Source organism: Cuculus canorus, chromosome 26 (assembly GCF_017976375.1).
Source record: "Cuculus canorus isolate bCucCan1 chromosome 26, bCucCan1.pri, whole genome shotgun sequence".
NCBI classification, from domain to species: Eukaryota; Metazoa; Chordata; class Aves; order Cuculiformes; family Cuculidae; genus Cuculus; species Cuculus canorus.
Genome location: NC_071426.1, coordinates 2,432,888 through 2,453,402, shown reverse-complemented (window position 1 = coordinate 2,453,402; position 20,515 = coordinate 2,432,888). Strand labels below are relative to the sequence as shown.

The 20,515-nt window shown below is 58.7% G+C and overlaps 1 protein-coding gene across 3 annotated transcripts; it reads right to left on the bottom strand.

The window, feature by feature from the left end:
* Positions 1-1,344: 1,344 nt before the first annotated feature.
* RHOBTB2 (Rho related BTB domain containing 2) lies at positions 1,345-20,458 on the bottom strand. Of its 3 annotated transcripts, none has more exons than XM_054088889.1 (11): positions 20,383-20,458; positions 17,080-17,157; positions 6,246-6,447; positions 5,958-6,061; positions 5,659-5,844; positions 4,538-5,562; positions 3,455-3,573; positions 3,220-3,370; positions 3,009-3,097; positions 2,167-2,272; positions 1,345-2,090 (listed from the first exon to the last, which is right to left on the bottom strand). In XM_054088889.1, the coding sequence occupies exons 2-11, from the start codon at positions 17,136-17,138 to the stop codon at positions 1,852-1,854; spliced, it is 2,280 nt and encodes a 759-aa protein (XP_053944864.1). In that variant the 5' UTR covers positions 17,139-17,157; positions 20,383-20,458; the 3' UTR covers positions 1,345-1,851. The 3 variants fall into 3 exon arrangements, with proteins under 3 accessions (XP_053944864.1, XP_053944865.1, XP_053944866.1); XM_054088890.1 differs by lacking the exon at positions 20,383-20,458 and adding an exon at positions 14,649-15,043 and having other exon boundaries at positions 17,080-17,138; XM_054088891.1 differs by lacking the exons at positions 17,080-17,157; positions 20,383-20,458 and adding an exon at positions 12,631-12,905 and having other exon boundaries at positions 1,346-2,090.
* Positions 20,459-20,515: the final 57 nt, after the last annotated feature.

The following is a 20,515-nucleotide window of genomic DNA, read 5'->3' as shown; positions in this document are numbered from 1 at the left end:
GCTGCAACCCCAGGGCTGAGCGATGCTGCTGACCCTGCGACGGAGCTGCTGCTGCCAGGGGGGTCCCTGCTCCCCATTCCGGCTGCACCGAGCCAGGGCTCTGTGTGTTGCAATAGCCACGTTGCAAACCCATGCAGTGCTTAGTGAGAAAAAGGGCTCTGCTTGTCCCCAAAAGCCCCCCCCGGAGCTGCCCCACAGCCTTTGCACCACTTCTTGATAACACAAGTGCTAAAAGCAGGAGGTGGTGGTGACCTGCCAGGAGGTTTCATGCCCAAAGTGCCATCCGGGGCAGCCCCAGCGTTGCCTCCCGCGCATGCGAACGCGGGCAGGGAGCTCCTGCAGAGCCAGGCACATGCAAGGTTTAGTGCTGGGATAGAGAGGCTCGAATCCTGCCTCGAGGAAGGTAAACAGGACTCGGAAAGCAGCAGCGAGCGCGCGGATTGAAAAGGGAAAGAAACTTCTTGTCCTACCTGCTCACTGGTGCTGCAAAGTGTGAAAACACCGAGTGGAAGCGCCGCTGGAGCTGCAACTTTGCTCCTGCATCCATGGCTGAGGATGAGCATGGAAAGCGAGTGGCTCTAAGGTGCTCTACTGAGGCCACCTGGGAGGAGAGCAGGAGGGACACCACTAGGAGCACCCCTGCCACGAGCATCCCTCCGTGCTTGCTCCAGCAGCAGCCTCTTTGCCAAGGATGGGCTCTGAGGAGCTTCCCCCGTTCCTGGCTGGGGAGGACAAGCAGAGTTATGGGTTCCTCCCCACCTGTCAGTCCTGCAAACCCCACCACCAGCGTGGGCAGCTCTGTCCTGGCTCCATCCTACCTTCTCCTGCCACGTGTGTTGATGCACCTACGAGGACACGGGTGGGAGGTGCAAAGTTAGTCGGATGGTAAAGCCACCTCTCAGCGGGCAGGATGCACCGGAGGATGGATCCTGCTTCTCCACTGGCCCATGGCCACCCCGAAAGCGGTGGGGAGGGGGTGCAGGTGTCACCCCAAGCAGGTCACGAGGCTGCCTCGTGTCCAGCCGCTTCCTCCCAAACACACAGGGACCACGCTGGGCTTTTAAAATACCATTTATTACAATGGAGCCATCCAGGCTAAAATCCCAAGCCAGGGGCCTGGGGTTGGTTTCTGGTGTGGCAGGTTGAAGGCGGGGGGCACATTTGGGGGTGTTTGGGGTTTGTTTTGGTTTTTTTTTGCTTTATCGTTTAAAAAAAAAAAGAAAAAAAAAGATGAAAAGTTAGAGGCAGGGAGGAAAGGGCTCGCGTCCCCTCCTGCTTCCCCAAGTCAGACAGACCCCAGTTTGTGAGCAAAAGGAGGGATGCTGCAGTGCCTGGAGGCGTTTGGGGACCTCTGAACCCTGCCTGACCCTGCTGCGGGTGGGAAGGGTTGGCAGGACCTGGGGTGGTGAGATGCCATCAGATGCCAAACCCTATCCCGCAGCTTCTGGTTACAAATCAAAGTGGAAGCGCGCGTGGGTTTCTTCTTCCTCATGCTGCTGCTGGTCAAATAGAAAAAAAAACACAACCCCCCCCCAAAAAAAACCCAAAAAACCTCAACAAACCCAAGAGCCAAAACTCAAAATGAAACGACGACACAGCCCTCGTGCTCCTGTAAACGTGAGTTTCTCCTGCTGCTCGGGCTCTGCCAGTCCTGCAGCCGCGGCGCGGGGACAGCAGGAGTGCCCGCTCCGAGCCTCTCGGCAGGGATGGCTTCCCTGCTACCACCATCTCCTTCTAGGGCTTCGGCCGGTGGTGTCCGCTCCACGTCTGGTGCTGGGGCAGGTCATCCCAGCCTTCTTCCTCCTCTCCGTCTCCTCCCAAGGATGCTGGAGCCGGGGCAAGAATGGGCTTTCAAACCACAGCCGAAGAGGAGGAGGAGGAGGAAGAAGACGAGGCCGTGGCTGCCGATGATGAAGGAGAGGAGGAAGGGGAGGAAGAGGCGTTCCAGAAGAGCCACCGCCTCTTGGGCTGCCGTTTGAGGTGGAGGTAGTCTTCCTTCTCCCGCTCCTTCTTGGCCCGCTGGTAGTGATCCTCCTCCTTCAGATACCACACCGGCGGCCAGCGGTGCTTCTCGAAGTACTCCTGGTTCTCTGCAGGGAGAGGAGAGGGTTAGGGCAGTGCCAGGACCACCAGGATCCCCACCACCCCATCCTGGCTCCCGCTCACCTCCTGACATGGCCTTCATATCCCGGGGGAACTTGCGGCAGACGTTGTTATAGTTGGTGCAGATGTGATGGAGGCACCAGTCGGCAAGCTGATAGGCGCAGTGGAACTGGAAGAGATGGAGACCACGTCAGAGCCACCACGGCACAGATCATCAGGAAAGCAGGAGGAATTTGCCTTATTCCTCCCCAGACATACGATCACAGAATGGTTTGAGTTGGAAGGAACCTCAAAGCCTATCCAATCCCACCCCCTGCCATGGGCAGGGACACCTCCCACTGGATCAGGGGCTCCAAGCTCCATCCAACCTGGCCTGGAACCTCTCCAGGGATGGGGCAGCCACCACTGCTCTGGGCAACCTGGGCCAGGGCCTCCCCACCCTCACAGGAAAACATTTCTGCCTAAGATGTCATCTCAATCTCCCCTCTTCCAGCTTAAAACCATTCCTCCTCATCCTCTCCCTGCCCTCCCTGATCCAGAGCCCCTCCACAGCTTTCCTGGACCCCCTTTCCATACTGGAAGCTGCTCTAAGGTCTCCTGACAGCCTTCTCCAGGCTGAACAACCCCAATTCTCTCAGCCTGTCCTTGCACAAGAGGTTCTTCAGCCCTCACATCATCTCCGTGACCTCCTCTGGACTTGCTCCAACATCTCCGTGTCCTCCCTGCGGTGAGGACTCCAGAACTGGACGCAGGGCTCCAGGTGAGGCCTCACCAGAGCGGAGCAGAGGGGAAGAACCCCTCCGTCAACCTGTACTCTCTCCCAGGACAGCATCATCCCCTGGAGTTGCTGGAGCCCTCAGCATGGCATCACCCAGAGCTTTGCTCCACCCCCTGTCCTGCCCTACCTGAGCCAGCTCCAGGAACACCAGCACGTCCCCATCGATGTCCACCATCATCTGTTGCGCATCCATCAGACCGGTGACGGTGTACTGCTCTGTGGGGCAGACACGGGGGTTATGGCGCAGCTGGGACAGGGTGACAGCGGGCACAACCGCGCTGCCGCCCAAGCTTGGGGACAGCAGGGGACATTGTCCCACTTCAACCACCCTGACTCACCAGTGAGAGCCACCAGATGCGGCAGGCAGAGGCGGTTGGCGAGGATGATGAGCATCATATCATCGAGGTCGGGGCTGGAGCTGAACTGCCCGGTGTAGAGGTACTCCAGCACCGCCCGCATGCAGCTCTTGCTGGTGAAAGGAAGTGCCACCTGCAAGACAAGCACCAGCCGTCACCCCACGGCCATCCCCAGCTGTCCCATCCTCCCAGGACCAACCCCGAGGCCTCTCCTCACCTCGTTGGTGGAGCTCTCCACAAAGGGGCCGCCGAACATCGCGGCCATCCAGTCGCAGCTGGAGATGAGCAGGGGCTTGTGGGCACTGATAGCACCGTCATCCAGCACGAAGGTGACATCTGGGGACAAGCAGAGGGATGCTACTGGGACCGTCCCCATCACCAGGCCTCAGACAACCCTTGCCATCAAAACATCTCACACCGGGGACAGCAGGGACATGGTTTAGTGGTGAACAGGTATGGTTGGACTCTATGATCTCAAAGGTCTTCTCCAACCAAGCGATTCTAAGATTCTATAAGCAGAGGGAAGGGGACAGAGCCTGGTGTATCCTATCATTTGTCCTAAAGATCTCTATTTCTTTTCTCCAGCGTCTTCCACCAGCTCAGAGGAGCTCCTGCAGCTCTTCTGAGGGGTCTTCCCAAGCCACACCATGACACATCTGAAAGCCAAGGGGAAAACCCAGGAAATAAATGTCTCATCCAAGCTTGAGTCCTTGGGAGAGCTGAGGAGGACAACAACGCTGGCCTGTCCCCATACTCCGTTCTCCAGCCCAGACCAGAGCTTCTCCCTGACACGCACCAGAGGCCAGCACACATCTGACCCCTGACGGAGACAGCGTGACCACATCAAGGTCCATCCTCATGAAATAAATCCAGCTGGAGGGAGGCTGGGACCTTCACACCCCTTCCCAGACGTCACCCCACATCGTGGCACGTGATGCTCAGCAGAAAGCCAGGGCTGGGGAAGTCCTACCAAAGAGCTCATTGCTCCTCATAAATCAAATGACCTTGTGAAGGTCTGGGCCCAGGAGGGAAGGAAGTCGCTTTTGCTGCTCTCCCATAAATAAAACAGCGCTGTCATGCAGGCTGGGGAGCAGGAAACTCTGGGGAAGCACCGTTACGCTCACGCTTTCTGGGGAAAACTATCTATAAAAAGCCCAGAAATGCAAAACGTGACCAAAAACCCCCAAGGAAGGCGAGCGAGCACCTGCTGACCCACAGCATGGCCACCCCGCTCAAAGCCAGGAGCGCCGAGCCCCCCAGCATCCAGCAGAGCCCCCCATCGACGGCGAGACAGTCGTACCGGAGAAAGTCCCCTTGGCCAGGCATTCCTTCACCCGGTTGGTCCTCCGGACGTGGAAGGCTTTGGTGATCTCCTGGTTCATGAACGCCTCGTTGTTGAGGATGTTGGCCACCATCATCCGGAGGTCGAACACCTCCAGCAGCTCAGCGATGTGAGCAATGTGCATGAGGTCCCGCTCGTTCTCATCCAGCTCCCCCGTGTAAAGGTACTTCAACACGGCCCGGAAAGGACCCGGTTGGATGGAAGCATCCATCTTCACCACCACCATGAGCTTGGACTTGTAGGTCAGCGGGTCTTCTGCCATTTCCTCCTGGATGCTGGTGAACGCTCGGCTCCAAGAGGAGAGGTCCCTTCCCCGCCGCAGCCCATGCTCCCCGTTCTCGTAGCGGTTGCCCCGCAGGATCCCATCACTGGTGGAGGCTCTAAGGCACGGTTTGCGCTGGCCGGATCCGGCCTCCTCGGTGCTCTCACAGATATCAAAACTAGCGGCTCGGAGAAGGAAATCCCGCCCGTGGTGCCTCTCCTCTTGGTGCAGCATCCGCTCGGTGGCCGCAGTGACGGCCGCTCCGAAGCCGTGCCCCGTGCCGTTCTGCTGGTCCTCCTCGCTCAGGTCCATGAGAAACAGGTCGTAAAATTTGGAGGAGGAGGTGGAGAGGTAGATCTTGTGTGCGTAGATTTTGATCTTCTCTTGCAGCACCAGGATGACGTCCGCGCACAGGGGGTCCTCCAGGAGGTGGGCTGGGCGTTCCTCGTTGTTGGAAGGGGGGTCCGGAACGATGATGATGGGTGGAGGGGGCTTGGGGGGAAGAAACGGAGCTTGGAGCAGCGGTCGCTGCACGTTGCGGAGGTGGGACTTCCAGAACTGCAAGTGGCGACGGGAGATAAGGGCGGCACGGATGGCATTGTCAAAGACGTCCTTGATGCCAAACTGGGCCACCACGCTCGTCTCGTAATAAGGGATTCCCAGCTCCTTGGCTACTTCCCTCCCCTTCTCCGGAGGAAGGATCTCGTTAGGTTTGATTGGCCTGAAAAAGAGAGGAATAATGAAGAGACCTCTTCAGCTGCATGGTAAGGGGAAAACATAGGTAGGCATGGACATCTCCAGGGCACAGGAGTCCCACCTGGCCAAGGGGCGCCGTGCCCGATTGACGGCCTCCAGGTCGGCGTAGCGCAGGTCGAGCTGGCAGCCCACCAGGATGACAGGAGCACGGGGACAGAAGTGTTTGATCTCTGGGTACCACATGGTCTTCACATGGTGCAGGGAGTTGGGGTTAGCGATGGAGAAGCACAGAACCACAACATCGGACCTGTGAGGAGAAGAGAGTCAAGGTCTGGCTTGACGACGGAGCCAACACTATCGTGCTTCGGCATCGCCCTCCCTCCTCGGCCAGGGCGGCACGAGGCTCTGCTTCTTCCCTACCTGCCATAGGCAAAGCGTCTGTCTTTGTGGTGGTCACCAAAGGTGTCCCAGAGCCGCAAGGATACGCTAACATCATCTACCACATCCCGGGAGCGCTCCAGCACCTGCAGGAACAGAAACACCATCCAGCTTTGAGTCCTTGAGCCCTCCAAGAGCTTGGCTGTCCCCATCACAACAAGGGTATGGAAGAATAATTCACAATTCCCCCACGGAGAGGAGACAACACCATCTCCTTGTGGTCACCATGGAGCATTCGTGAGCGCTGCTCCGCTCCCTGGTAGCCCTCACCTCCTGGCAGACGCGGTACTGGTCGATGGCCCACACCGTGGGCACGTGGGTGGCGAGGAGCTGGTACTGGGTCAGCGTGGCGTTGCAGGCGCGGGCACAGATGAGCCGGGTTTTGCCCACCGCGTTGTCCCCGACCACGACGCACTTGATAGTTTCTACGTTTGGCCTCTCATAATCCATGTCAGAATCCATTAATTGGGACCTGCAAGGGGAAAGAAGGGTCAGTAAATACAGCTGGGATGAGCCAGGGGAGCTGCTTCCAGGTGGGATGGGATGCTGAGGAGGAGCCAAGCAACAAGGCGAAGGTGACATTTGAGCTCAGAGATGGAATGGGACGTCAAGGGGGAGTGGACCAAGAGATGACGCTGATACTCAGGCTCAGAGATGGGATGGGGTGGGATGGGGGATTGAAGCCACGAGATGATGCTGATAATCAGGTTTGGAGATGGGATGGGATGGGATGGGATGGGATGGGATGGGATGGGATGGGATGGGATGGGGGATTGAAGCCATGAGATGATGCTGATAATCAGGTTTGGAGATGGGATGGGATGGGATGGGATGGGATGGGATGGGATGGGATGGGATGGGATGGGATGGGGGATTGAAGCCACGAGATGATGCTGATAATCAGGTTTGGAGATGGGATGGGATGGGATGCCAAGGGGGAGTGAAGCCACAAGATGATGCTGATACTCAGGCCTGGAAATGGGATGGGATGCCGAAGGGGAGAGAAGCAGCAAGATGATGCTGATATTTGGGCTCAGAGACAGGGTGGGATGCCGAGGGGAAGTGGATCAACCAGATGATGGCAATACTCGGGCTCAGAGATGGGATGGGACGCTGAGAGGGAGTGAAGCAATAAGATGATGGTGATACTTAGGCTCGGAGATGGATGGGATGGGATGGGATGGGATGGGATGGGATAGCAAGGGGGAGTGAAGCAGTGAGACGATGCTGACACTCGGGCTCAGAGATGGAATGGGATGCTGAAAAGGAGCGAAGCAGCAGGATGATGCTGACACTTGGAGCCGCCAGCCCCTGGCAGCACGCGGGAAGCTCTGCAGCGACCGGCAGCCAGGAGCTCCAGCGAAGGCAGCTGCCCACTCCTCCCCGGCTCACCCTCCCCGCCAGTCCCCTTTAAAATTTAATGTTCTCATGGCAGCGTGCGTGGCTCTGACGAGCAGCAGACATATGCACTGCGTTAGATTCCCCCCTCCTTCCCTGCCGTCTCTCCGGCCCTGGCTCATGCTTGTTCATGTGAGATGAGCTGCCTTTTTTTTTCCTCCTCCCCTCCTCCTTTCCCCTTTCTCCCTCTCCAGCATTTGCAAGCGAAGCTTCCAGATCCACCTGACCGAGCGTACACCCGGGCAGTGCCAGCCCCTCCGGCTGCCTGGCTCAGGGGAGCAGCAGCCACATCCCTTGAATAGCCACCTACCCACCTTTTCCCACCCCTTTCCAGTGGGAGATATTTCCTCCCAGGTTCCTACGTGGAACAGCAAAACTCATCTCGTTTCATAGAAGCATAGAATCAATGGGTTGGGTTGGAAGGGATCTCCAAGCCCATCCAGTTCCACCCCCTGCCGTGGGCAGGGACACTTCCCACTAGGATCACGTTGCTCCAAGCCCCATCAACCTGGTCTTCAACACCTCCAGGGATGGGGTGTTGAGCCACAACTCTTCCCAGGAGGTTCAACCATTGGGTTTGGGAAGGCTCCCAGCATCGTTGGCTGTCCAGGACCAGGCTGAACCCTCTGGAGAGGGAGGTTGGCGCTATGGGTGGTACCAAACCGATGTGGAGTGCTCACATCCTGCGAGCAGGCGTGCCCAGATGTCCCACCCTTTGTATATTCTGAGCCCCCGAGTCTAAATCAACCAGAATGAACTCATCCCAACCTCAAACCAGGGATGTACGCCATTCCAGAGGGAGGAGATTGAGGGAAGCGGAGGAGGAGAAATAAAACCCAGCGCATCCCAATCGCTCTGAACTCCTCAGAGCCGCAGATCTCTTCCCCTTTGTCACCCCCTCTTGGCACCGTCCTCCCGAGCTGCTATAATAAAACCATGAGCGCAAAGGCTCCGCGAGCTAAAATACCCGGTAACGATGGCAACGGAGCCCTGCACGAGGGGACCAGCTCCCTAAACTCCCAGCCTGGCAAGGACTTTCCAATGTTAGCACCTCCCTCCCGTGCACGTAAACCAGCATCGGCCGATCCCAAGGCAAAACTTCTCGGAGTAGTTGCCACCACACGCCACGTCCACTCCATCCTTCAGGATGCAGGAATGCTGCCTGCGGAGGGCATTGAAAACCAGGAAGAGCAACATCCTTGGGCTCTGCGTGGTGAAAAGGAGATGGGGAGGTGGTGTCCTTCCCCGTTAGCCCCTGGAAATCCATTTTCATCTCCCACATCGCACTCCTAGACCCTGGAAATCCCTTTCCATGTCCCACATCGCACTCCTAGACCATGGAAATCCCTTTCCATGTCCCACATCGCACTCCTAGACCATGGAAATCCCTTTCCATCTCCTACATTGCACTCTTAGACCCTAGAAATCCCTTTCCATCTCCCACATTGCACTCCTAGACCATGGAAATCCATTTCCATCTCTCACATCACACTCTTAGACCCTGGAAATCCATTTTCATCTCCCACATCGCACTCCTAGACCATGGAAATCCATTTCCATCTCCCACATTGCACTCTTAGACTCTGGAAATCCATTTCCATCTCCCACATCGCGCTCTTAGACCCTGGAAATCCATTTCCATCTCCCACATCGCACTCTTAGACTCTGGAAATCCACTTCCATCTCCCACATCGCACTCCTAGACCATGGGAATCCCTTTCCATCTCCCACATTGCACTCCTAAACCATGGAAATCCATTTCCATCTCCCACATCGCACTCCTAGACCCTGGAAATCCATTTCCATCTCCCTCATCCCACTCCACCACCATCCCTGGTCCCGCTGCTCCTCCCAGGGATCAGCTTTGGCTCTAGAGGGCCAGGAGATCTCCAGGGAGGATCGTTAGCGCTCAGGGAGCTTCGCTGTGGTTATTTTTAGGGCTCCCAATCGTCCGAGCTCCTTCAGACGGTGGCGGAGGTGGGAAGGCACACGGAGATGACAACTGCGGTCAGCAGTTTGCATGCTGGCTTTGCGTCGGGAGCTCAGCCGAGCTTGGAGACTTGGGAGCCTGCTCGGAAAGTCGGCTGTCCCAAGGGAGTTGAGGGATAAACCCTAACAGGGATCAGCGCCTGCAACCAGGAGAGGAACACTGGGACAGAAGGCGGCACAAAACGCGGGCTCTGAATAAAAGAGGAGCACATTGGGGAGCTCTGGTAGCCCCGCGCGGGGGGCTCGTAGCCCCTCACCCACAAGCCGTGGCCACAGAGGGGACCGAGCTTCTTTGCAGGGAGAATTCCAGCAGCACCCCCATTCCATATTGCACCCCCCTTCTCCTTGCCCTTCCTCCCTCCACCACCACCACCACCTGGGGATGGCTCCAAAACCCACCAGAAAGCAAGAAATAACCCAAGACGCCGAGACATCCGAGCTCCCCCCATCAGTAAAAGCCCACCCCCAGCTCCCCCTGCCCACCGCAGCCCCCCCAGTTCACACAGGCCACCCCCAAGGAGCACCCCAAAATTGCTCCTTCCAGGATGCCCAGCCTGCGGTTGCCAAGGCAACTGCACCATCACCCCGTCGCCTAGCAACTCCCAGGCTAAAAAATCCTCCATCCTGCACCGCGTGAGGGGAGGAGAACCCCCAAACCGGGGGGAAATCACCCCAAAAAGGCAGCAATGCACAAAAATAACGCAGTATCTCCCCTAACCCTCCCGGCTCTTGTGGGATGGGGAAGGGATAGGGCCTGGGTGGTCCCATGGATGCAGCCGGGGTTGTGCAGACTGCAGCGGGGAACGCGGTGCGGGAGCGGGAATTGGGATGCTGTGGGACAAGGAGCACTGGGACCCAGTGCCGGGCTTTGAAATGGAGACAGGGGTGCTTGGAGCATCCGGATTGGGGGTTCAGGGTATTGCAAGAAGGTCAAGGAGCACCAGGACCTGGTACAGAGCTTTGCAAATGGGGACAGAGATGCTTGGGAGCCTCTGGATTAGGGGGTGTGGGGTGTTGTCAGGGGGCGCTGGGAGCACTGGGAGCCAGTGCTGTGCTTTGAAATAGGGACAGGGGTGTTTGGAGCATTCGGATTGGGGGTGCAGGGCATGGCAAGAGGGGCTGGGAGCACCACGAACCCCATGCAGGGCTCTGTAAGGAGGGTGGGGAGCACCAAGAGGGGGTGCAGGGCTTTGCAAAGCAGCCAAGGGTGCTCGGAGCACCTGGATCAAAGGTGTGGGGCGTCACAGGGGTGGTGGGAGCACTGGGATCCAGTGAAGGACATTGCAAGGAAGGGGAGCTTTGCAAAAGGGGTCAGGGGTGCTCAGAGCAACCAGATTGGGGGTGCAAGGGATTACCAGGGGGGGCAGGGAGCACCAGGAGTGGGTGCAGGGCTTTGAAATGGGGACAGGGGGGGCTCGGAGCATCCAGATCAGGGATGCAGGGCATTGCCAGGGGAACTGGGAATACTGGGAGTGAGCGTAGGGCATTGCAATGGGGTCGAGGGTGCTCAGAGGACCCAGACTGGGGGCGCAGAGCATTGCAAAGGGGGGGACAGGGAGCAGCAGGAGGGGGTGAAGGGCTTTGCAAAGGGGTTGGGAGCGCTCAGAGGATCTGGATTGGGATGCGGGACAGCACAAGGAGGCTGAGGAACATCCAGGCCAGGGATGTGGGGCTTTGCGGTGCGGTGGGGAGAATGGGGAGCGGGTGTGGGGCTCTGGAACGGGGTGAGGGGTCCTCAGAGCATCCAGATTGGGGGTGTGGGGCTTTGCAATGGGGTGAGGGGTCCTCGGAGCATCCAGATTGGGGGTGTGGGGCTTTGCAATGGGGTGAGGGGTCCTCAAAGCACCCAGATTGGGGGTGTGGGGCTTTGCAATGGGGTGGGGGGTCCTCAGAGCATCCAGATGGGGGGTGAAGGGCATTGCAAGGCGGCTGGGGAGCATCCAGGCTGGGGACGCAGGGCTTTGCAATGGGGTGGGGAGGACTGGGAGTGAGTGTGGGGGTTTGCAATGGGGTGGGGGGTGTTCAGAGGATCCGGATTGAGGGTGCGGAGCTTTGCAATGGGGTTGGGGATGCTCAGAGCATCCGGATCAGGGATACAGGGCATTGCAAGGCTTTTGGGGTTGCTCAGAGCATCCTGATTGGGGACACAGGGCATTGCAAGGAGGAGGGGGAACCCCAGGAAGGGGTGCAGGGCTTTGCGATGGGGCTGAGGGTGCTCAGAGCATCCAGCCCAGGGGTGCTGGGCTTTGTAAGGAGGTGAGTGGGTGCTCGGAGCATCCGGATCAGGGATGCAGGGCATGGCAAGGGGAATGGGGAATACTGGGAGTGGGTGCAAGGCATGACAATGAGGGTGGGGAGCATCGGGTGCGGGGTTTTGCAATGGGCTTAGGGGTGCTCAGAGCATCCGGATTGGAGGTTCAAGGCATTGCAAGGCTTCCAGAGGTGCTTGGAGCATCCGGATCGGGGATGTGGGGCTTTGCAGGGGGGTGAGGGGTCCTTGGAGCATCCGGATTGGGGGTGTGAGGCTTTGCAATGGGGTGAGGGGTCCTTGGAGCATCCAGATTGGGGGTGTGGGGCATTGCAATGGGGTGAGGGGTGCTCGGAGCATCCGAATCGGGGGTGTGGAGCATTGCAAGGGGGTGAGGGGTCCTCAGAGCATCCAGGTAGGGGGTGAAGGGCATTGCAATGGGGTGAGGGGTCCTCGGAGCATCCGGATTCGGGGTGTAGGGCATTGCAAGGGGGTGAGAGGTGCTCGAAGCATCCGGATTGGGATTGCGGAGCTTTGCAATGGGGTGGGGAACATCGGGAGCGGGTACGGGGCATTGCAATGGGGTGAGGGGTGCTCGGAGCATCCGAATCGGGGGTGTGGAGCATTGCAAGGGGGTGAGGGGTCCTCAGAGGATCCAGATTGGGGGTGTGGAGCATTGCAAGGGGGACAGGGGTCCTCAAAGCATCCGGATCGGGGATGGGGGACTTTGCAATGGGGTGAAGGGTGCTCGGAGCATCCGGATCGGGGGTGCGGGGCATTGCAATGGGGCTGAGGAACACCCAGGCCGGGGGTGCTGGGCTTTGCAATGGGGCGGGGAGCAGCGGGAAGGCAAGCAGGGCTTTGCAATGGGGTGAAGGGGTGCTCGGAGCATCCGGATGGGGTGCGGGGCGCTGCAGGGCCCCGGCGGGGCGGGATGCGCGGAGGCGGAGCGGAGCAGGGTTTGTTGGGGAAGTGATGGTGGTGGGGGAAGGAATCCAGGGCTGGATTCCCGGTACTTACAGCAACACAGACGAAGCGGCGGCTCCCAGGGGCCGGGGCCGGGCTCTCCCCTCCGTTCATGGCCACGGCGCAAGTTGCGCGGCTGGGCTTTGCGCGCCCGGCGGCCGCGCAGTGCGGCTCAGAGCCCATCCCGGCACCTCGGGCTCTCGGTTCTCGGCATCCGCTGACCTCTGAGATCCCTCTGAGCTGCTCTGAGCCGGCCCGACCCTCCCAGCCCCGCTGCGCGCTGCGCACAGCCCTGCGCGCTGCCTGCGCCGCCCCGCCTCCCATTCACAAAACACAGCGCAGACCCGCCCCCTCCCCCCCCGCCGCCCATTGGCTGAGAGGGACCGGGGGGAGGGGGGAGAACCCGTCCTGACCCGCGTGGGACCCTATCCTGCCCGAAAAGGACCCCCACCCTGCACCAAAAGACCCTCATCCTGCACCAAAAAGCATCTCCATCCTGCCCTGAAAGACCCCCATCCTGCCCTCCCCACAATCCTGCTCCAAAAGGACCCCCACCCTGCCCCAAAAAGCACCTCCATCCTGCCCAAACGACCCCCATCCTGCCCCCTACTTCACAGGAGTCTCCATCCTGTTCCCCCACAATTCTGCCCCAAAAGACCCCCATCCTGCCCCCAAAAGACTCCCATCCTGCCCCAAAAAGGACCCCCACCCTTCCCCAAAAGATCCCCCATCCGCCCCCACCTCCAATCCTGCCCCGAAAAGATCCCCATCCTGCCCGAAAAGGACCCCCATTCTGGCCCCCACAATCCTGCTCTGCGTGGGACCCCCATCCTGCCTCGAATGGGACCCCTATTCTGCTCCGGATGGGACCCCCAGCTTGTCTCCAAAAGGACCCCCATCCTGCCTCTTCCTCCACAGAGCTCTCCATCCTGCCCCTCCCCAATCCTGCTCCAAATGGGACCCCCATTCTGCACCTAATGGAACCCCATTCTACCCCTAATGGGACCCCATCCTGCACCCCCCCAAAGGACACCTATCCTGCTCCGAATGGGACTCCTCATCCTGCCCCCAAAAAGGACCCCCCATCCTGCCCCCTCTGCCGCAGGGGGCTCCATTGTGCCCCCCCAAACCTGTCCCCCCTAACCCTGTCACCCCATCCTACTCCGCGTGGGACCCCCATCCCACCTTCTCCTTCAAGGGGTCTCCATCCTTCCCCCCCCCCCCAAGTTCTGCCCACATGGGGGACCCCATCCTGCCCCTCCCCTGCATGGGACCCCCTCTGCCCTCCATCCTTCCTCTGCCTCTGCCCCCCCCACCTGCCCCCCTCCCCTCCTCTGAGCCCCTTTCCCCCTCCCCTTGTCACACAGGGGCCACTCAGCACATCAGCCCCCCCAGGTCCCAGCTGGGCCACAAACGATGCCAGGTGAAGAGCTCGGCTACGGATGGAGCCATCCTGGAGGAGAAGACCCCTGTGGGGCTGCTCCCACCCCCCTCACCCCCTAACCCCCCCCCAAGGACCCCCCCTCCCCATTGCAGTGCTGGTTCAGAGCAGATTTGCTCCATCACCCAATGGTCCCACAGCTCTCCAAGCAGAGGCCACGCGCTGCAGCATCACCTTTGCCCCCTAACCCGCAATCTTCCTCCCCCCCTCTTCACCCCACATTTCCCCCCCCCTCAACCCTTTAGGGGGTGTAAAAAAAAAAACATCCAGAGTCATCTTTGCAGCGAGGCTGCTGGGAAGGCATCCGGCACGCTGGCCCCGCTACCCTGACCCCGTATATCCGCATCATGTGATGCTTCGCCATCATTTCCCAAAGCTTTATCAGCTGCTTTCCCCCCCCCCCCCTTATTGCTTCCATCGAGCCATGCTGAGCTCAGCCCCCCCCTTTTGTCCGCTCGGATCAAGCCGCCTTGCAGCCCGCGGCGCAGCCAGCACTGATGCAACGCCGCGTCAGCCGGCGTCAAAACCTCAACGCTCGCCTCGCCATCGCAAGCCTGGCATAGATCCCCTCCGTGAACCCCCCGATATCATCCCGACCCCCCCCCCCCAGCATCGCCCCCCCCAACCTCACCTAACTCGCAGGACAGGGATCTCTCTCTCCATAGCAGAAGGAGATGGAGTTGCTTATTTGGGAAAGGGGGGAGCCTTTTGGCTTTCGAGATGGGCACAGGCAGATGGTGGGGGGCTGTCTCGGTACCCCCAGTGTGACCGCGAGCTGAAGGCGAAGCTCTCGGCTTCACGGTAAAGCGATTTATTCCGCCTGCACCGGGAGCTGCGAGCAGACGAGCTGCAAGCTTTGAGCTCGCTTCTTCTCGGAGTGGGTCACGGGGAAGGAACACGTAAAGCTTGTTTGCCAGCCGCATGATTTGGCTTATTTGCTCTCTTGTAGCAGGTGCTTAATTGTGGCAGAAAGAGTTCCTGGCAGCATTCGGAGCAGCCCGATTCCTGCCTGCCCCCTTTTCCCGGCTAGGCAAAACAAAAGCACAATTGTCACTTGGAATCGAAACATCCCGTCTGGATGGGTCCCTTTCCCAGCAGGAGGCTTTGCCAGGAGGAGAGACCCGGTGGCAAAAGGAACCGAAGGGAACGTTAGGCGAGGGAAGGGATTCCGGAGCATCTATGGAGCGCGTTGGCCCATAGGAGGTGTTCCTCCATGGAGGAGGAACACACGTCTCAGCCGACTCGCTGCACCCCTGTGCTCCCCAACGAGCCCACGCCGACGCACGGTGGGGCTGCGCATGGCACAGCTGCCCGGAGCAAGGTGGGGTTGCCCATGGAAAGGCTTCCCGTGGCGTGGCGTGGCTTCTTATAGCACGGCACGGCTGCTCACAACAAGGCACAGCTACCTGTAGGATGGCACAGCTGCCCACGGCACAGCTGCCCACAGCATGGTTTGGATGCCCATAGGATGGTATGACTGCCCGTAGCACAGCACTGCTGCCCATGACGTGGTTTGGATGCCCACACTACGGTTTGGATGCCCATAACATGGTTTGGGTCCTCATAACATGGTTTGGGATGCCCATAACATGGTTTGGGATGCCCACACCATGGTTTGGGTGCACACACCATGGTTTGGATGCCCATAACATGGTTTGGATGCCCATAGGATGGCACAAGTGCCCATGGCACAGCACAGCTGCCCACACCATGGTTTGATGCCCACACCACGGTTTGGATGCCTATAACATGGTTTGGATGCCTATAACGTGGTTTGGATGCCCATAGAATGGCACAACTGCCCATGGCACAGCACAGCTGCCCACGCCGTGGTTTGGATGCCCATAACACAGTTTGGATGCTCATAACATGATTTGGATGCCCCCACCAGAGTTTGGATGCCCATAACATGGTTTGGATGCCCACACCATGGTTTGGATGCCCATAGGATGGCACAACTGCCCATGGCACAGCACAGCTGCCATGGTTTGGATGCCCATAACACAGTTTGGATGCCCATAACACGATTTGGATGCCCATAACACGGTTTGGATGCCCCCACTATGGTTCGGATGCCCATAACACGATTTGGATGCCCCCGCCATGGTTCGGATGCCCACGGCACGGCTCCCTGTGGCACGGCAGGGATGCCCCTGGCATGGTGTGGCTGTCCGTTCACGGCACGGCTGCCCACAGCACGGCTGCGAGGCGATCCCTCCCCTCCCTCCGCACGGCTGCCTCTGGCAGGGCTGTAATTAAAACGCCGTGTGTTCCTCCCTCCCACGGCTCTCTCCGATTTAAGCCTCTTGCACTTATCCCAAAGGGCTCCCGTCCGTAATCGCCCTCACTCCAGGCCATAAAGCTCCAAATCTAATGGCTGAGCGCTGGGGTCAGACTGGGAGCGCACAGTGCTGGCAGTCAGCACCAGTTTTCACCCCGTAGCATCCTCCTGGCTCCATCTCCCCCATCCCCAGCGAGGAATGAAGCAGCTCTCTGGCTATTAGACCTGAGCAGATATTGCTCCAGCTTTGCCCTCCCCTCTAAACATTGCGATTATTTACCATCAGGAGCATCTCCAGCCCTCCCGGGAGCTCCTGTTGCTCTGGCACACTGGGTTGCACTGCTGCTGCCCCATCTGGGGGATGCAGGGATGCAAACCCGTTTCCCTCCTCTACTTGGAGCAACCAGCCAACGTTCTCCAACCGCTGCAGCCTCCCAAGCTCTGCCCCTCACCCTGAGCCCAAAATAAAGCTGAACTCAACCTTATCCACCTTGCAGAGGCCTGAAGGGCTGCGACGGACCGAGGCAGCGCATCCCTCATCGGCAGCATCCTGGCAAAAGCACATTTACAGCATCCCAACACCCTCCGGCGGCCCCGGATCGCGCTTTCCCGCAGCCCCTGCCTTTGCCTCGCCCTGTTGGGAGTTTTCCACCTTCTCGTTGGGGAACGAAGGCGCAGTGGCGCATGTCGGAGGGGAGCAAAGAGCAAAGTCCCCTGGAGAAAGCGGATGGAGGAAAAGTGCTTGAAGCAGGAGGCTGGAGGAGCCCTGGAGGGTACTTACAGGCTGTGAGCCATCGTGGTCATCTTCCCGGCGGGGCTGCCTTTCCCTCGGGTTTCCATCTCTTTCTCTAGGCGGACTCTGAAAGGAAAGGATGGAAAAGCTCTGTGAGAAGACCTCAAATGCAGACTCAGATCCCAAAGCTGCTCCTAACACCTTGCACGGTGTCACCCTGCTCCCCTGGGGCCAGAAAACCTTCGGGAAGGCGAGTCCCGCGTGGCCACCAGGCTGACCAAGGAGTATCCTTATGCGTGGACAGGGCTGTCCTTCATCTACCGAGCGGTTCTACTTGCTGTCCTGACACCTCACTGCCAGGTCTGCCCTCCCCGTGCTGCCACCTTCACCTTTTCAAGCAGCCAACGGGCGATATCCACCTATACTCAACACGCACGCACAGATCCATCCCTTCCACTGAACTGCTGCATCCAGGTCCGGTGCTGGGTTTCATACACCTCCTGTGAGCTCCGGAGCGAGGCAGGGCAGTAAGGCTCTCCCCTCCTTCTCCTGGCACCGGATTGACACGTCAGGAAGGAGCAGAGTCCAGGCTAAGCTTTGTTCCTGGCAAAGCCAGCAGATGCCTGACTCCTACCAGGGAGTGGGTTCCAGAGACCCACCGTAATGCTGCGTCCTTCGCTGGATCCACCCAGGAAGAGCAGTTGGGTCACATCTCTGTTTTTTTACTGCTCTGAAAACCCTAAATCCTGCAGCTTTTCTTCCCGAGTGATGCTACAAGGGGGCTACGACCCGCCCCCAGGCATCTAGGTGGGCTTCCCAGTCCCACCAGCAGGACTGGGAGAGCTCAGCCTCCCCTTGCCCACCAGCCAAAGAGGGAAGCAGCAGCTCAGACACAGTTTTTTGAGGGATTTAACATCCATTTGGACCCAGCAGGCAGGAGAAATCTCCAACCAGCAATTTGCATAAGCGGCGAACCCAGAACCTGATCGTGATGGGGGAACAGTAGGAGCAAAGGGGCACCGCGATGGGATGCGCCACCACCCTGGTGGGATGCTGGCTGGGAAGGGGAGTCCAGGAAACAGCTGATAAGAGAGGAGAAGGTCTAAAACAAGCAAAAAGAGCATTTCTGCACCTTACATCCCCTGTCCTGCCAGAGCAACAGGGTTTATCTCCAAAGCAGGAGACTGGGGTGCTCTGGAAATGCACTGCATGTCTCTCTAACGACCCAGGCGCACGCTTGGATCTCATCTCCCAGCCCTGAAACGGGGCCACCTGATCCACCATGGGTGATAACTCACCCCGCCATCGATACCACTGCAGAATTTCAGGCATTCATCGCTGGGTTTATAAATATTTAAACCCAGAAGGAGCCGTGTACTCTGTCAAACGCAATGTATTACACAAGCAAAGCATTCCTTTCCCTAAGGAACATCTGGGGGCTCTCCGGGCGGATCTTTTGCAGCTGGAAACCAACTCGGGGCAAAATTCAAGCTCGCAAGGCCACACATATAGGATTTCTGCACCCTTCAGCTGCGAGATATTAGATTTACCGCCCCGGCTGGGGCAGAAAGGGTTGCTGATAGGAAATCGCAGCTAAGGTTATGCTTCCAGCTGCTTCTCCTCATCACTCCAGCCAGGTTTGGAACACGCACAGCCGGCTCAGCGCTTGCTGCAGCTGCACCCTGGAACATTTACAGGCTCCCCACCGGCCGGCTGCTTCATGCAGTATTCACAGCTTCATAAAGTATTAAGACCCGCTGACGCCTCATGAAAAGAAAAGCTGTGAGAAGCTTCTATTTGGGGAAAGATCCCCTTTGAACGGTGCCTCCTCTCTCCCTTTTCTCCTGGTTTTCTTGCTAGGGAGAGCAGGGGCACAAAAAGTACCCCAAGAGTAAGCTTGGGCTCTTCATCAGAAGAAGAAAATACCCTCTGCCGCGAGCAAATTAATTCTCATATCGCACTCGAGGCGCTGCTGAGGGTGCAGAGTAGGGGTCTGCCTGGATTGTCACAGCTTGGGGACCAAGAAGGTGGATGTGGGACCTCTTGGGTGTTGTCCCTGGGTCTGGCTGCAGCCACAGAGAGGGGCGCAGGGTCTGGGGGGGACTCTGGGGGGGCTCTGCCTATCTCCACATGAAAATAAAAGAGAATTAAAAAGGAAGGAATCTGTTTCTAAGCAACTGTCTCCAGTAGGAACGGGGAGTGGAGGAAGGAGAAGAAGCAACACTGGGTAGGGGGAGAAGTTTTGGGGTGCTAGAGACCCTGGCAGGACCCACGGAGGAGGGAAGAGGGGGAACAGAGGAGCTGCCTGGGTTTTGGAAAGCAGGGAAGGAAGGGACTTGGTGGTGGGGGACCCCCTGGAGAAGACGCTGAGGAGTGGGTGAGGAGGAGCATCTCCCCAGCTTCAAGTCCTGGCCATGCCACACGCCCTTGGTTGTGAAACAGCACCCATGGCCCCAAAACCACTTCCTACCCTAACGGCTCCCGGCCAAAGGAAGCGGGGAACGCCGCCTGTCACCCTGCCAGGAGGTCAGCAGGCAGCAGGAGCCTGGAGCGAGGCGGGCAGGGAGGTGACAGCGGCGTTTGGTGCCTGCATAGACTTCTCGGCTGCCTGCCAGGAGGCATCAACACCCTGTCTTGAAGCAGCAAATAGTGGCCATGCAGAGTCACCGGTTTTATCCCATGGGAGAGCAGGATGGCATCCGTCCCACGCTGGAAGGCTCTTCGCCCCCGCAATTTGGTGTCTTCTTGCACGTGGCTCTGCCCAAGCGCCCTCGGCTCTTCCCACGGGTTACTTGTTAAAGCCTAATTGCCACCAAAAAGCCCTGTGGAGCCCCACCGGGGTCTGACAGGTCTGATTCTCAGCAGCTCAAAGGGCAAAGAGGGGAGAGCATCACCTGCTCCAGAGGGTCTGCATCAGCCTACAGCCCACGAGGTTAGAAACAGCCCGTGGCAGCGCTTAAAGCTGCTGCTGTGGCACGAACCGCCTCTGCTCCAGAGCAGCCCAACCCTCCAGACCCATTCCTAAACCCTCAATCCTTACACCCCTCTGCATCCCTCCACTCCCAGCTTGCCCAGAGCAGCGGTGGCTGCCCCATCCCTGGAGGGGTTCCAGGCCAGGTTGGATGGGGCTTGGAGCCCCTGATCCAGTGGGAGGTGTCCCTGCCCGTGGGAACTGGTTGGGCTTTGAGGTCCCTTCCAACCCAAACAACTCCACCATTCTATAATCCCCACCATGGGAGGAAAGCCCACAACTTCTCCGTGCCCCATCGCTGTTGATGGGATCAGCGTCAGCAAAGCTCGGGGTGGGGAAAAATAGAGGATAAATATGCTCTGGGCAGGCAGCGCGGTTACCTGCGTGCACCAGCTCTGCACCGTCCGCGGGTCTCCTCTCCGATCCAGTTGCCTTCACTGTCCTGAGGTGTTAACTGGTCTGGGCAGGTAGAACCCATTTTTATACGCTCACCCATGTGATCCAAACAAATGC

What these genes read in the sequence shown, in the direction of transcription:
- RHOBTB2 (XM_054088889.1), bottom strand. Translation starts at nt 17,138, where the DNA reads ATGGAAACCCGAGGGAAAGGCAGCCCCGCCGGGAAGATGACCACGATG. An exon ending in GCACGGCGCCCCTTGGCCAG is followed by an intron (nt 5,563 to 5,658) that starts GTGGGACTCCTG and finishes TCTCTTTTTCAG; the next exon opens with GCCAATCAAACCTAACGAGA. An exon ending in TGGAGAGCTCCACCAACGAG is followed by an intron (nt 3,371 to 3,454) that starts GTGAGGAGAGGC and finishes CTTGTCTTGCAG; the next exon opens with GTGGCACTTCCTTTCACCAG.